The following is a 15,071-nucleotide window of genomic DNA, read 5'->3' on the forward strand; positions in this document are numbered from 1 at the left end:
TTATTATTCTTGCTGAGCTGTTTACCTTGAAACAACCTCTAGTCATAGGTTAAGGTAACTGATATTCACATAGCCTTAGTGATAAAGAAACAGTTAAACATTATATCTCCTTTTACTGCTTTAAACTACTGTTAGTCTTGGTATTACTCCTCTGTTCTGTGGCCACAGTCCAGCCAGCTGCTAACCACTCACCATGCAAACAGCTAATTGTGGATGCTCCATGCTGTTTCCAACATCATTGAAAAGGCCAACCAGCAGGGAAGGAAGGGAGATTTTCACTTAAACACAGTGACATAAGATATGTACTGTATTAAATTCAATGTTTATTGTTATATAAGTAAATTACTTTGAGTCATGGATGTGTGCATATGTCAGGCAAAATGTTGTTTTGTTTTGGTATTCATTCCTATGTGTACTTTTCCTTTTTTTTTAAATATAATTTTGTTGTTGGCTTGTTAGTCTTAGTGACCACCCAGAGCCTACTGACAGCTATTAAAGGCTTTTCACACTGCACTTAGCCCAGGAATAAAATCATTCTTTGATCCTTATAGCCCCAGGCTAAGGGAGTTGTCCACCCGAAGCTAAGAAAGCTTTCACACTGGCACAATCCTGCCACATTCCAAAGTGGGCCAACCCAAACTTTAGCCTAGGGCTTGCTGGCCCTGCTCTGGAGCAGGATTAGTCCCAAGTTTTATGGGTTATCCCCTGAAAATCAACTAAAATCAACAAAAAAGGTGCCAGTGTAAAACTGGGCTAAAGTAAACATGGAATAGTCCTATATGATTGTGTTGTAGCAGACATTAAATCCAAAGCTAGTAGAGGTTCACTGTGAATTGTATAGACCTGGGCTTGGGTATCTCTGGGTTAACAGTGTGTGTGTGTGTGTGTGTGTGTGTGTGTGTGTGTGTGTGTGTGTGTGTGTGTGTGTGTGTGTGTGTGTGTGTGTGTGTGTGTGTGTGTGTGTGTGTGTGTGTGTGTGTGTGTGTGTGTGTGTGTGTGTGAGAAAGGGGGCAAAATTATGCCAGGGTCAATGTTTGGCCCAGGGATTTCCTTAACCCTGGGCTAAGAATATGCAGTCCAAGCTCTATAAACTAAACCAGGTCCAAACCAAATTTTAAATGAAAGTACAAACACATTTTACCAACTACTTTGAAAGTTATATATCAGATTGCCAGCACATGATATTTTCATTCTATTTTCATGAATACATATGTAAACATAAAAAAAAACTTACATCTTAAGTCAGGTATTGTATGACCTTTTACATATTCTTATAATGATGATTAGTTCTGATAACTGTTATTTAAATGTGAATGTCATAAATGCTCAAGTGTCTGCAGTTTAAGCTCCACAGAGGACATAATATTAACGTATTACCCTCTTATGCAGTGCATCAGAAAGACAAAGTGAATTTCAACAGTTTTGTGTGTTTTGATGTGATTGCCCACACCAAATACCTCTTATCTGTCTATATGTTCCTGTGTGAAAAAAACAGCAGCCATCTGCATTTGACATTTGCAACTTTTACAAATTGTTTTTCAGATAACTTTGTTGTGGACCATAGCTCCTGTGTGCGGGCGTGCCCCAGTAACAAGATGGAGGTGGAGGAAAACCGCATTAAGATGTGCATTCCTTGTACTGACATCTGCCCAAAAGGTGAACTGCATTTTGAACCAGGCCTCATCTTTTTCAAATGCCTTCTCTTGCCAAGAAAATCTTTAAATGATAAAGTTTTGAGCAATATCAGAACAGTAGCAGAAGTTTTGTACAGAAGTTTTGATTTTGAGAAATACCAAGAATACCACTGACATGAGACAGAGACTAATAGATGTATCATCGATGGTCTTGTGTTTTTGTCTCTGTTACTATGCAATGTGTTGAGATTATTTAGGACATTTAATTAAGCAAATGTATTTTGATGTCCCACTGTGTGTTCCAGCATGTGATGGCATTGGGACAGCCAGTTTACAGGCTGCTCAGACAGTGGACTCCAGCAATATCGACAAGTTTGTCAACTGCACCAAAATCAACGGCAACCTGGTCTTTCTTATTACTGGAATAAAAGGGTGAGAGCTGACGACATTCAGCTTTTCAATAAAATAAAATAGGAGGTGATATACTAGAACTATATATTCATGTTTGCAAGTTTTATGTTGTGTCTATAGGGTATATTCAGCTTTAGTCCAGGATTGACAGTATTAAAATGGGATACTAGGTATTCAACATGACTCCCTTTGGGTTTAAATGCCTTGCAAATAAGGATACTTTTTTTTCCTTTGTGGTGTCGCTGTTGTTTGTTTTCACTTGTACCGCTAATAAGGCATATTGCTTGAGATAAGAGTGTCAGCTAACAGCTTGAAAATAAAGTTTAAGCTTGGTGGTAATTGTTTAAAAGAATATCACTAATGTCTGTGCTGACAAGTGGGAAGTGAGTAAACTGAAAGTGCCTTGACACTGAGAAAAGTGCTGGCATACAATATGCTCATAAATTAGAATAAAGAGTGAAAAGGGAAAGCTGCTGTATAAGTGTGCTGTGTGAGATTGCAGTGGGTGGCTGTAGAGGACAGACCTAACAGACACGTGACAAATTAAAAGAAAAACCTGAATAAATGAATGGAGAAACATAATGAATGCAGATGATTTCACACAGGTGCACTGCATGGTACATTTAAGCAATTAACATCCAATTATGCTCTGTGGCATGTATAAAAATGCTGAGCAGGCCCAGTTGATTCTGATTTTGTATCAAGATGGCTAGAGGAAAAGATCTAAGTGACTTTGAAAGAGGGTTCATTGTTGGGGCACGGATGGCAGGAACTTCAGTAGCAAAGACTGCTCAGCTGGTTGAATAAGAACAGTGGCTAAAGTAACATTTGCATTTAGATATAGGGGAAAGATATCATTAAACACCTGTCAGAGATTTTGGGCCAATATGTGAGACAGCGCTCTACACTACTATCATCAACACACCAAATGAAGGCATACCTTTTGGAAGGAGGGTTTCCATCCCTCCAGTAGAGTTCAGAGACTTGTAGAATCAATGCCAAGGCACACCGAAGCTGTTCTGGTGGCATGTGGTGGCCCAAAACCTTATTAAGACACTTAGTTTTTCCTTTAAAGTGTCCGTCTGTATATATTAAGTATGGGTGGTTGTGAATGTTTGTAATCATTCACAAGTATGTTAGCAACTTAAGCAAGCGGAGAAAAAAAATCCACATTGCACATGAATCATCTGCTTTACTGATTTGATCTGTTATTCCAAATTGTAATTTTCTATGCCTGTCTAAGTGCAGCTCATTTTCCACTGCTGTTATTAAGAGGATCCTGTGCATCTCTTTTCTGTACAGAATAAAATGCAGATGCCTTGTTATTTCACTTTTTGTTTGTGATGTTGTGATCTCCCATTATCATTCACAGGGATGTCTATCACAACATTGAAGCTTTGGACCCAGAAAAACTCAATGTATTCCGCACTGTTCGGGAGATCACAGGTGAGTAATATCACTTGTACAGCATGTGAATCTGCATATGGATCTAATGAACAAATGCAAATATTTGAATAAAATATATACTTACCTACATCCTTTCTCTCTAACTTAATGCCATATATTGCACTTTATGGCATATATTTTGTGTATGTGTGTGTGTGTGTGTGTGTGTGTGTGTGTGTGTGTGTGTGTGTGTGTGTGTGTGTGTGTGTGTGTGTGTGTGTGTGTGTGTGTGTGTGTGTGTGTGTGTTTGTGTGTGTGTGTGTGTGTGTGTGTGTGCGTGTTTGTGTGTGTGTGCATGCATGCATATTTGCTCAAGTCTACCTCTGCCCCTCCCCCTGAGCCTGTCCACACCAAGGACAGACATTGCAGCATAAGATGAATATCAGATGAGTCTTTCAATCTCCTCTGTCTCTCCACTGCTTCTCCCTCGGGGAATCCCTAGCCTTGAGTCCCACAGTCCCAGCTCTCCCTTCACGCACCATGAAGAAAAGATCCAGAACATGTGGTGTGCATCGTTAATCCTTCAGCTCCCCTATGCCGACCCCCACTTCTGAGCTGCATGTACACTGTCATCCTTCCTGCCTAGACTTTTGACAATGCCATCAGAAAGGAACCTTGTTTCTCCAATGTGACAATCCCTCATCAAATCAGAAAATATTACTGTTGAAAAATTGTGTGTGACACTCTTGAGTTATGGAATAGCTTCAGAAAAAGACTCATGAAACAGTAGCTCCCCTCCCCCTTAAGAATACACTATTTTATGTTTATGTCTTTATGTAGCAGATTACATTTATCATATTTTTATAGGTAAAAGCATTTCTGGAATACACAATGAAATAAATAATTTATCATACATATGTTACCTTTTTTAGCTGATGGTATGAAATTCCATTTTGTTTTAGAAGAGAAAATAGAGTACTGGAGGTAGTTCAGGTGTGAGAATGAGCCAACCAATAACTTGCGTGTCAAAAAAGATCATCACTTAAAGTAAACCAGATCTAATGAATGTGTCAAATGTTACCCTTTGATGGAAAATAGCAACCAACATAATTCAAACTTCACACAAACAGAGAACAGATAGGAAAGGGAGACAATACCAATATGTCTTGATCAAACAAGATTAAACAACAACAAAAATGAAGGTGTTTGAAAAGCCTCGCAATAGTGACCTTGATTTGTTCCTGGATGCATTTGTGTGCATCTGATAAAAATCTGATTTATCAGGATGAGCGGTAATGCCAAGAGTGTTAACATCAATTTAAGATAAAAAACTGGACTCCCAAGGGTTTTTTTTTGTTGTTTTTTAATGTGAGTGATGACAGTGTGTAAGCTGGTGATGGTGACATAAACCATTGACTGTGCAGTCAGAGATGTGTGTCTGCTCAGCTTGTCATCTCTCCAAGCTGTCAAGGGAATGTTACTTTTGACAGAGGCAGCCAACCTGCCACAGTGACCCCAAGGTCAAAACTAGCATCGCTCTTGCTTTCAAATGAACTGTGTAGGAGAACAACTCCCATCCTACACAAGCATGCTTGTCTTTTCCTTTCCTATTCATTACTTTCTTCCATCCTCTCTGTTATTCTTGCTTCCCTTTTATAGCATCTTCAAAGACATATTACCAGGTCAGGTTTCAGCTAAAGAGTGGGCGATCAACTCATGCAATTTCACACAAGTGGGTTTCTCAGTGTTGTGATTCAGAATGTAATCACCACAATTTAAGCACTCTTAACCTTTGCTTGTGAGCTCATGGTCTTTTTTTCTAAGTGTCTCCATTCTGTAATTTGCAATGTGCATTGGTGTGCCACTGATGTGGTTCTCAACAGAACATAAATTGCTAATATACAGGCTGCTGATGTCTGTGATCTTTTCAATTCACTTTTCCTGCATAAAACCACTCATCGACAGAAGTAAGAGGGGGGTGAAGACACAGAAAGATTAAATGAGGCTAAATGCATTTTTCTCTATAACACCTTTAACACCTAACAGAACCAAGTGCTCTCAGATGCCTGTGTCACTCATCTGTGTCACTGTGCCATTTTCTTTAAGATGGTATTCTTTATTTTATGACCTTGAATAATTAGGCTCTATCTGCATTCCAAGTGGTTTTGAGTTTTGAAGATCAAATTCTTGACATCCTACTTAGCAAAACTGATATATATAGTATAGTTTTCTTTTATTTGTCAAAATAACGGATACACTTTATGCACTCTAAATATGTAAAATGGGGTTTTTATGATTAGGTGATTTTCAGATAGAATCTTCTGACTCTGAGACCTCACTTTTTGGCATAATAGCTGGAGCATCACAGAAAACAATGATTCTGTTTAATAAGGTAGACAGATAATTCTTATTTTGTTTTAATACACATAATCAATATAGAAACTACTGAAGGGAGTTATTACAATATTTGGGCACAGACAATTTAGCTGCATGTTTTTAAATGTAGACATATTTGGTTTTCACTTAATTGACAGATTTGAAATAATAATACATCATAATAAATATGATGTTAAATAATCAAATTTTGTCAACAACAAAATTCATGACAATTTTTGTTAATATTTTATTATTTTATTCTTTGTTGTGGTTTGTTTTTTGCTGCTGTCTTCATTCTTGTCTTTTGTTACTCTTTTTTTTGGGGTCACTGTCAGTGTTTGAGCTGACTGATCATTTTGCCTGTTTCAGGACTCAAATTATAGCATCAAACACACAGTTTGCAGCAGATACAGTTAGCATCAGCAGCCAGTTGCCTAACATATGTATGGTATATTCTTACATATTAATGCTTCCATTGCTGTCATATGTTTAGTAGTCAGAATAACTATTGATAGCAGTTATTATGCTAATAAAGGTTAAATACTGATAGAGGTAAGAATCAGCTTCTGTTCAATCAAGATTGTTATAAAAAGCTGACTTTCAACCCTTGTCAATTGTGTTTATAAGGTACCAAATCACAACAAAGTTATCTCTAGGCACTTTTCACATAGAGCAGGTCTAGACTGTACATCATTTACAGGGATCAAACATTCCCCATTTAACAGAAAGAAACCTTGCTGAACCATGCTCTAGGTGGGCAGTCATTTGCTTTGACCAATTTGGTTAAGAGAGAAAGAGGGAGAAGGAGAGATAGAGAGACAGAACACACAATATGCACAATAACAACAACTATAAAGATAACAATGATAATACTAGAAATATGACTAATAAAAGTGGTAGTAGTGGGCAAATATGACTAATAATAATAGTAGCAACAGTCAGCATCAAGGTAGACCTGGGGGACTGCAGGTAGTCCGTAACCACGGCAGCAGGCGGTTCACAACTGAAGGTCACCTGTTAGACGAGAAAGCCCAAAACTCCAGGGAAGATGGCAAGTTAGTAACATGCATTAATGAACCATGAATATGTACAGATGGAGAGAGGAAGGATAAGACAGAAGCTCAGTCCGTGATGAGAAGTCCACCCAGCATAACTAGGGGCTGGTCCAAGGCAATCCTGGGCCGGCCCTTACTAAAAGCTTTATCATCCCAGACCCCAAATTGAATGTGCATCTACAGGAGAGGAGCATGATAGCTGTAGGATCTGTCTCCCATTCTACTTTTGTACGCCGGAGCCATAGGTGAGCCTGTATTCTACGAGCGCAGTATTATGGTGGGGTAATATGAGCTATTTTAAGATGTGATGGTACCTGACCATTAAGAGCTTTGTAGGTGAGGAGAAGGATTTTAAATTTTATTCCGGATTTTACAGTGAGCCAGTGCAAAGAAGCTAAAATAGGAGAAATATGACCTCTTTTTCTAATTTTTGTCAGTTCACGTGCAGCAGTATTCTGGACCAGCAGGAGAGCCTCATAATAAGGAACTCTAATAATCCAGCCTAGACGTAACAAACATGTGCTTTCTTAATGGATTTGATATAAAATAATCAATTTGGAGGTTTCAAAACTTAAGGTTGAGCAATATTTCACGATCTTTTCAGCTCCTCTGTTAACATTTAATGAGGTACCACTGAAATGAGGCAGAACTTGAATTGGTCCTCATGTCTACATTTTGAGCACTGATTGGTGCTTTGCAGTTGAAACCTTATGACACCGAGTTTGTGACTGATTTCTGAGAACTTTCCAATAATAGTTTCATAAGAATAACTCATTTTGTCTAAAAATGTTAGATAAAATATTATAATTCTAAGGTTACAGTTTTTATTCTGTATTTCTCATCTGTCTGTAGCACTCAGCTCCAAGCATTATTCCTAATGAAGACATTAGGTCAAATATACAGTGTAATTTTTTAAAAGGCTAAGTAATTTTCTAAAACAGTTTGGCACTTTAGTTTTTATCAAATGGTAGTCACACAGTAGTGGGATAAGTAAATAAGTGCACTCACTGGTTTCTATATTCAGCCTCAGATTAATAAGCGTTTAGTGCACCAGGGAGCAAGAATGGTGCATGACTCAACAGGAACTGCAGTGCCCGGTTTCATCATAATGAAGGAACATGTCACCCAGTGCAACAATGTGGCTTACTGGTGGGTTTTTAATAGCTTTTGAACAGCAATGGATATTTATGGCACAGCTAGATAAACAATAGCAGGCTCTGGATACAGAAGCAATACTAGCTATTGGGATTCATTCAGTATATGCAAATATGTGAAACCAATCTCAATGGAATTAAATGTGAAAATCGAAACCTTGCAGGACAAATGCCATAATTTCAAAGGTTGAGACACCTTTATTTTCCACATTTTACTTTTCTAAATGCTGACATTGTTCAACAGCGTATTGATGTTTATTTAGTGGGTGAAGGGGAGTCTTTCAGCACTGACCATGAGTCAGTGTTTTACTGAATTGCATGTCAGCATTAGAAGGTGAGAATATTTCATTTCAGAAATACAAACTAGCAAAGTTTTCGGTCAAAGCCTAATTTTTTTCCTTTATTTTCTGAGAACCATCCAGTTGAGGGGGTGAAAGAAGTTCTATGGTCTTTCAAGTGTTGAAAATATAACATTTCTTTTTACACTTTGAGGTTTGCATCTGGTGTCTGGAGAGGTATCCTATACCTATGTTGCACAGGTATAGACTATATATGCTGGTAACCCACTATTGCATTAGCACAGTGTGCAGCAGACAGTGGCTTGTTACATTGATTAGGAAGCACCCCCTTTGAAAAGCACTATGGCAGGGCTGTAAGGTGCCTGAGCACTGCAAGTTTATTCCATTAAGACAATTAATGTTGACAAGCGGATTGCTAACAATTCTATAGCACTGCTGCATGTTGGCTAAGAAGCCCTCAGCACCCCAACATTATCACATAACACTTAATAATGAATGTATTCCCATTACAATCCAACGATAATGGCAGCCCATATGCCCATATTGTATCCTCTCCGGGAAAAGAAAAACAGTACAAGAGTTGATGCTGTATTGTATTAAAATTGAATTTATTTTAGTTTTTCCACCTGTTTGTCGATAACTATTGTGCTCTTGTTTAAGATGTATCAATAACTGTAGTATAATGATGAGTATGAAATTCATCTCAGGTTCATCTGAATGAGTTCCAGTGTGTGATTCCTGACAATTACCTGGCTTTTTGGTCTAATTTCTTCATCAAACACTCTTAATAGCATTCACTCAGACCACACTTCTACTCAGCTTGAATTGAAATAACAAACAAAACCATGTCCATAAACTGATAAGGTTTATTTCTGCTATCCACTGCCATCTTGCTCTTTTCCTCATTATCATCAGCGTGTCTCTGTTGTCATATTTACTTGGTATATTCCCCTTAATTACACTGTCTCCCTCCTCATCTCCCTTTTCTCTACTCTTCCACTAGCTGTACATTTTTTCTTTGGTCTCACTACCTCACCCTCATTTTGTTTGTCCTCTGGTGAAGGCTTGGGGATTGTAACCCCCTACCGTTCTCTACTAAATATTTCATATTTCTGAATCCATTATTGAAAATCCCAAATGAGCCACAGCCACCCTCTCAACTCTTCATTTAATCTTCTAAATGATTCAACAGTTGAGAGGCAGATAAAGGAAATGCAAAAATGTTGATATATCAAACTTTACACTCATCAGAGCTGCCACCAAACTCCTCTCTGAACTTGCTGTACATACAGTATAACATTTTTCTGGCTTAGAAGTGCTTGGCTGCTTTCTGATGAGACTCAGGTGGTGTGGTTACTAGCGTCCTGCAGTGTTGCTAATTCCAGAGAGATGCCAACTCTTCCTGCTCATTTTATTCTTGTCACTGTGTGCAGTAGAGGATATGATAGACAGCTGATTCTAGTCTGTCAGTCCTGGTGACTCATTATAACCTGTGCACTGTGTGTGTCTCTGTCCCCATTTAGGCTTTCTGAACATCCAGTCTTGGCCTGACAACATGACAGACTTGAGTGTTTTCAGCAACCTGGCAACTATTGGGGGGAGAGCGCTGTACAGGTACACATGTGAACATAACAGCTTGGCTGTAATGACATTTTTTGAGAATATGAGTATGATTTATATCATAATTGTGTAAACAATGCCTCAAATGTAGCTCAGACCTTGGTGAGTTTAGTTTTAATTAATAAAATTAATAGTGTAGTAAAACTACAATCAGGACAATGTAATTACGCACAATTAATATTCACACACTATTAATGTTTGAGCTTAACTCACAGGTTAATGCTTTCAAAGGCTTTGATTACTAAACCCCAAATCACATTTAAGCTCTGGATCAACTGAATTCAACTCAATTGAAATTAATGTATTTTTGCAATATAAACATCAAACAACTTGATTTTTTCTTTCTTTTTCTTTTTTCTTTTTTCTTTTTTACAATACACACTAAAATCATGAGATGAACTTCTACTTCTACTAACCAGTATTTGATTTTTTTTACATATAAAAACATTTTACCATCATGAAATATACACAGTCTGAAAAGATGAAAAGATAGAACAAAGAGAGTATGTAGCATATTAGTAGCTTTGGTTATATATTTAAATCTTTTTCGATTAAAATTGCATTTTTTATGATTGGTTACATTCAGGGTTCAGTATTGAGTCCACATCTCCAAAACACAGCCAACTTAACCAACACATTGCAGGGCACAGAAGTCCATTTTAAACACAAAAGCAAATCCTTCAAGGAGACACTAACACTTAGATTTTAGTAGACAAATGTGCCAGAATCAGAACACATTGAGATTGAAATAATAACAATGATAATAATAAGGCAGCAGAAGCAGTAAATCACTTTATGATTGCTACTTTATTTTTTTTTATTGTGTATATTGTCGTTTAATTGTTGGTATGAATGAAATGTCTGTAGTGTATATTAAAAAAAACTTTCATTACCAATTACAGTGAGGTTTGTACCTCTCTATAGAATGTACTGCAGTGTATTCAGGAACAAGTATTTGAAATGCAGCAGGAAAGCTTTATATTTGGCAATTTATCATTTCTTGTCAAAAAAAATTGCACTTTTTGCTGTAATAAAGTATCAATATAGTAAATTTAAAAACATACTGTAAAGACAAAATAAAATACTGCAAATTCTCAAATACAGTGAAAAACAAAAACGAAAAAGCACACATACTCCATCTATCCTTAACAACAATGTAAATGTGCTGTCTATTTTAATACTTTTAAGGATGTAGTCATTGAATGCTTTTTGTGTGAAAGCAATGCAAATTCTGCCACAGTTTGGTCCATAATTGTAGCTGTTGTGGTGACTGTGTGAAGAGTTTTAAAGATGCACACTCAGTATTGAACCATGCATGTAACCAATTGTAAAACAACTGAGTTTGATTATTATCAATGGTTAAATAAGTATTTTTTTATTAGTTGGAACCAAGGAACACTGTGCCTGAAACATATTTTTGTGATGACATTTAAAAAGTCAGCTTAGTTGTTTTAACCTAACTGATAGAACATAATAATTCATCATTAAAGTTTTAGAGATTTTTCTAAAGGTGCTCTATAAATTGTCTGTGACATTTAGATGGAAATAAAGTGAGTGTCTGTGTGGCTGGCATAATGGACTGTGTTTTGCAACATGCATAGTGTTTGGTGTGTGTGTGTGTGTGTGTGTGTGTGTGTGTGTGTGTGTGTATGTGTGTGTGTGTGTGTGTGTGTGTGTGTGTGTGTGTGTGTGTGTGTGTGTGTGTGTGTGTGTGTGTGTGTGAGAGTGTGTGCCTGAGGGTGTGTCTGCATGTGCACTCGTGTGTCATCCACCTGCAGATGGAAACAGCAGGCTGCAGTACAAATTACAGCCTGCCACCTACCCTTGCCCCATGCTTGATCCTGCATACTCTCTGTCTATCTGATGGCTCTGACACCCCACTGGCCTCCTGTCATTTTTAAACTGTGCAAGTGGGGCATATGGGGAAAGTTGGGGGTAGGAGAAAAAAAAAGAAAAATCTGTTGTAGTTCTGTTTATGCAGCAGTATATACAGTACCAGCATGTGAAACCAAAGAAAAAATAAATGAATGTAAGAATTAAGCAGATGCAGCACTTGATGGAACATATTTAAACATCAACAGACTGTATCATAGTGAAATGATGATTGTGTGCTTTAATTATTGTACACAAACAAGACTGTGATGGAGATAACTGGAAGCCTTAATCTTACCTCAATGGTGTTTGTTGTCTCTGTGTGTTTACACATAGAAAGTGAGTTTACTTACTGAAGTGTCCGTCCCCTCCTGAATGTTCTATTTTGTTTATATGCTGGTGAAGAAATTGAGCATTTTTCAATCTGACCACTGTGGGACTAATAAAGAAATATCTTATCTTTCTTATGTTATCTTATCTTATCTTATTTTATCTTAATCACAATCTGACTCATACATTAGAGGCTAACAGGTCCCATTTAAAAAATCAGCAATAGAGCACACTGAGGTAAAGGTTATACAAGGTCAGTATACAAAATTATTTTGATTTTTTTCTGATGAATTGATTTCAAGATGCATTAGAATAGGTGCTTAAAGTATTCCTATTGTGAATTGTAGTCTATAAGAGGGAGAACAATTGCATTATGTCTATGTGTGATTATTAATTGTGCATGTTTCCTACTTATATATCAGTCACAAGTAAAAAACTTTTTTTTCCAGAATTCAGTTGCACCATCTGACCAAGTGTCCATGTCTGTTGCTATGTTACTGTGTTACTGTGCTGCAGTACACTACATTCATATGCACCTATACCGCATCAGTGTCTTAAATTCAGTGGAAATGACTCATCTATACTCCCATGTTGTGCTGAAAAAATAATGTCATGTTTGGGTGTACAGTAGGATGAATGTGTAAGGATTTCCCTTTGACATCAGTGGTTCACAACCTGTTTACAATGGTAACAATCTCCATCCAACCTTAACCACATGGTTTTAGATTCCTTAACATAATAATATATTTTTCAGATAACCTTTATACATAGTCTAATGGCTTAAGAATAATGTATTCCACATTATGTGTACCCTTAAAAAGGTAGTTTGCAAATAAACATTATTTATTGGAGATTATACTAGGTATGTATGTAATAACATGAAAGCCTTTTTTTTTTTTTTTTTCAAAAAACACAAATATAAATTCACATTATCTTCTGTTTTTTTCCTTTTCCTATTTTGTCTTTCCTTTTCCTGTTGCACCTCTCCTGCACCTCAAATCTTCCTTTCCTTCCTGCTTGGCTCTCTCTCTGTCACTTCCAAATCCACCCACTCTTCCCTCTCAGTGGGATATCCCTGCTGGTGTTAAAGCAACAAGGAATCTCATCGCTGCAGCTTCAGTCTCTGAGAGAGATCAGCGCTGGGAATGTCCACATCGCAGAGAACAGCCAGCTTTGCTACTACGACACTGTCAACTGGACAAGACTCTTCCGCACTGTAAACCAGAAGGTTTTGATCCGTAACAACCGAACCCCGCAAGAATGTTGTAAGTTCATATCAAATTTTTTAAAAAACACTAATGATCCATACTAAAACAGAAATAAGTGTCCATCAAAAATAGTCCACCTTGCATCGCCATAGGCGAGTGGTCTAAGACACGTAACATTTAAATATGATGTCCCCAGTTTGATTGTCCATATCGTTTTGCTGTTAGCTTGCAACATGTAACAGAAACTAAATGAAAAATCACTTCTTTTTTTTCCAAATCTGGATGTAAGTATACATCTTATATACTATACAAAGGATTGAGTGTTACTGAGTGATAAACAGATAATTATTCAAACAAGCTTAATAACATTACACTGCACACATTATGTCATATTCAAAATGTTGTTCACGAGCCCAGTTTATTTTATTTTAATGCTGAAAACAACATTAAAACCAAATGTCCAAACATCCAAATAAGGATAATAAAGAGCAAGTAAGGAACCCTTAACAGTCATTGATGAATCTTCAAAAAGCTGACCACCAATGTAATTAACTATTTAACTACTACAATATTGAGTTCCCTGCACCTGTAATTATTAGATCTCCACAATGGTTATGATTCCGTTTATAAAATTAAAGTATGTTTAAATGTATTATAAAAGATTTAAGAATTCTGTAAACCATGGGATAATGAAAAAGTCTTCGTATTGCAACTCTAATCTGGGTTATCCTCTGACAAATTGTTGATTTCAGGTGGTTGCTAAAGCAAAAACCTGAGTGTGGGAGGAGTTTGGGGAGGCCATGGAGAGGGGATTTCAGTTGGCCTCAAAACTGAAATTCTGGCAAGCAGTCACGTGACTCAAGAAGAGGAAGCAGGGCTTAGTCAGGCTGTTTTCAGCAGAGGTGAAGAACTGCAGACCTCACTTAAGGGACATTTTCTGGTGGTGTAAGAATACTGAGAATATCAAAAAATCCCAACCAACATGCCCTCTATAGTGGAGGCTGAATTGGATGACTTGGGAAGCCTCACTCATATCCCTGACTGAGGTCTCTGAGGTACTCAAAAAGCTCCTCAGGGGTGTTGATGAGTTTCGCCCTGAGATTCTGAAGTCTGGACATTGTTGGGCTGCCATGGCTTTCATGCCTCTTCAGTCTTGCTTGAAGATCAGTACAGTGCCTGTGGATGGGCAAACACAGTTGGTGGACCAGAGGGTGTGCTCCAACTATCACACTACTTTATGGACTTTATGGACGACAATGTCCCTCAATCCACCTTGTGTGCAGTGCTGCAGGAGTATGGGGTACCAGGGCAGTTACTGTGAGCCATTCAATCCTTATATAACCACAGTGAGAGCTGTGTCCATATTTTCCTTAATAAGTCATACTTGTTCTCAGTGGCTGTTGAGTCTGCCCGGGTTGTCCCTTGTCAGAGATTCTGTTTGTGATTTTCATGGACAGATTATCAAGGTACAGCTGGGGGGACGAGAGAATCTAATTTGGGGACCTTGGGATTGCTTCTCTGCTTTTTGCAGATAATGTGGTTCTGTTGGCTTCAACACACTATGATCTCCAGTAAGCACTAGGATGGTTTGCAACTGGATGTGAACAGCCAGAGTATCAGCAACAAATCGTGGAACATGTTGGTCTGCAGAAAAAGGTGGACTGCTCCTTTTAGGTTGGGAGTGAGTTACTGCCCCAAGTGAAGGAGTTAATGTATATCAGGGTCT

At 37.7% G+C, this 15,071-nt stretch overlaps 1 protein-coding gene across 2 annotated transcripts in view; it reads left to right on the plus strand.

The window, feature by feature from the left end:
- Window positions 1–15,071, plus strand: part of erbb4b (erb-b2 receptor tyrosine kinase 4b) — a 337,205-nt gene that overhangs the window by 225,628 nt on the left and 96,506 nt on the right. For both annotated transcript variants that reach the window (XM_062431155.1, XM_062431156.1), the window contains exons 8-12: window positions 1,543–1,656; window positions 1,940–2,066; window positions 3,418–3,491; window positions 9,839–9,929; window positions 13,203–13,402. In XM_062431155.1, the coding sequence (XP_062287139.1) occupies window positions 1,543–1,656; window positions 1,940–2,066; window positions 3,418–3,491; window positions 9,839–9,929; window positions 13,203–13,402 (606 nt within the window). The remainder of the gene's footprint in view (window positions 1–1,542; window positions 1,657–1,939; window positions 2,067–3,417; window positions 3,492–9,838; window positions 9,930–13,202; window positions 13,403–15,071) is intronic.

Source organism: Scomber scombrus, chromosome 13, assembly GCF_963691925.1.
Source record: "Scomber scombrus chromosome 13, fScoSco1.1, whole genome shotgun sequence".
Lineage (NCBI taxonomy): Eukaryota > Metazoa > Chordata > Actinopteri > Scombriformes > Scombridae > Scomber > Scomber scombrus.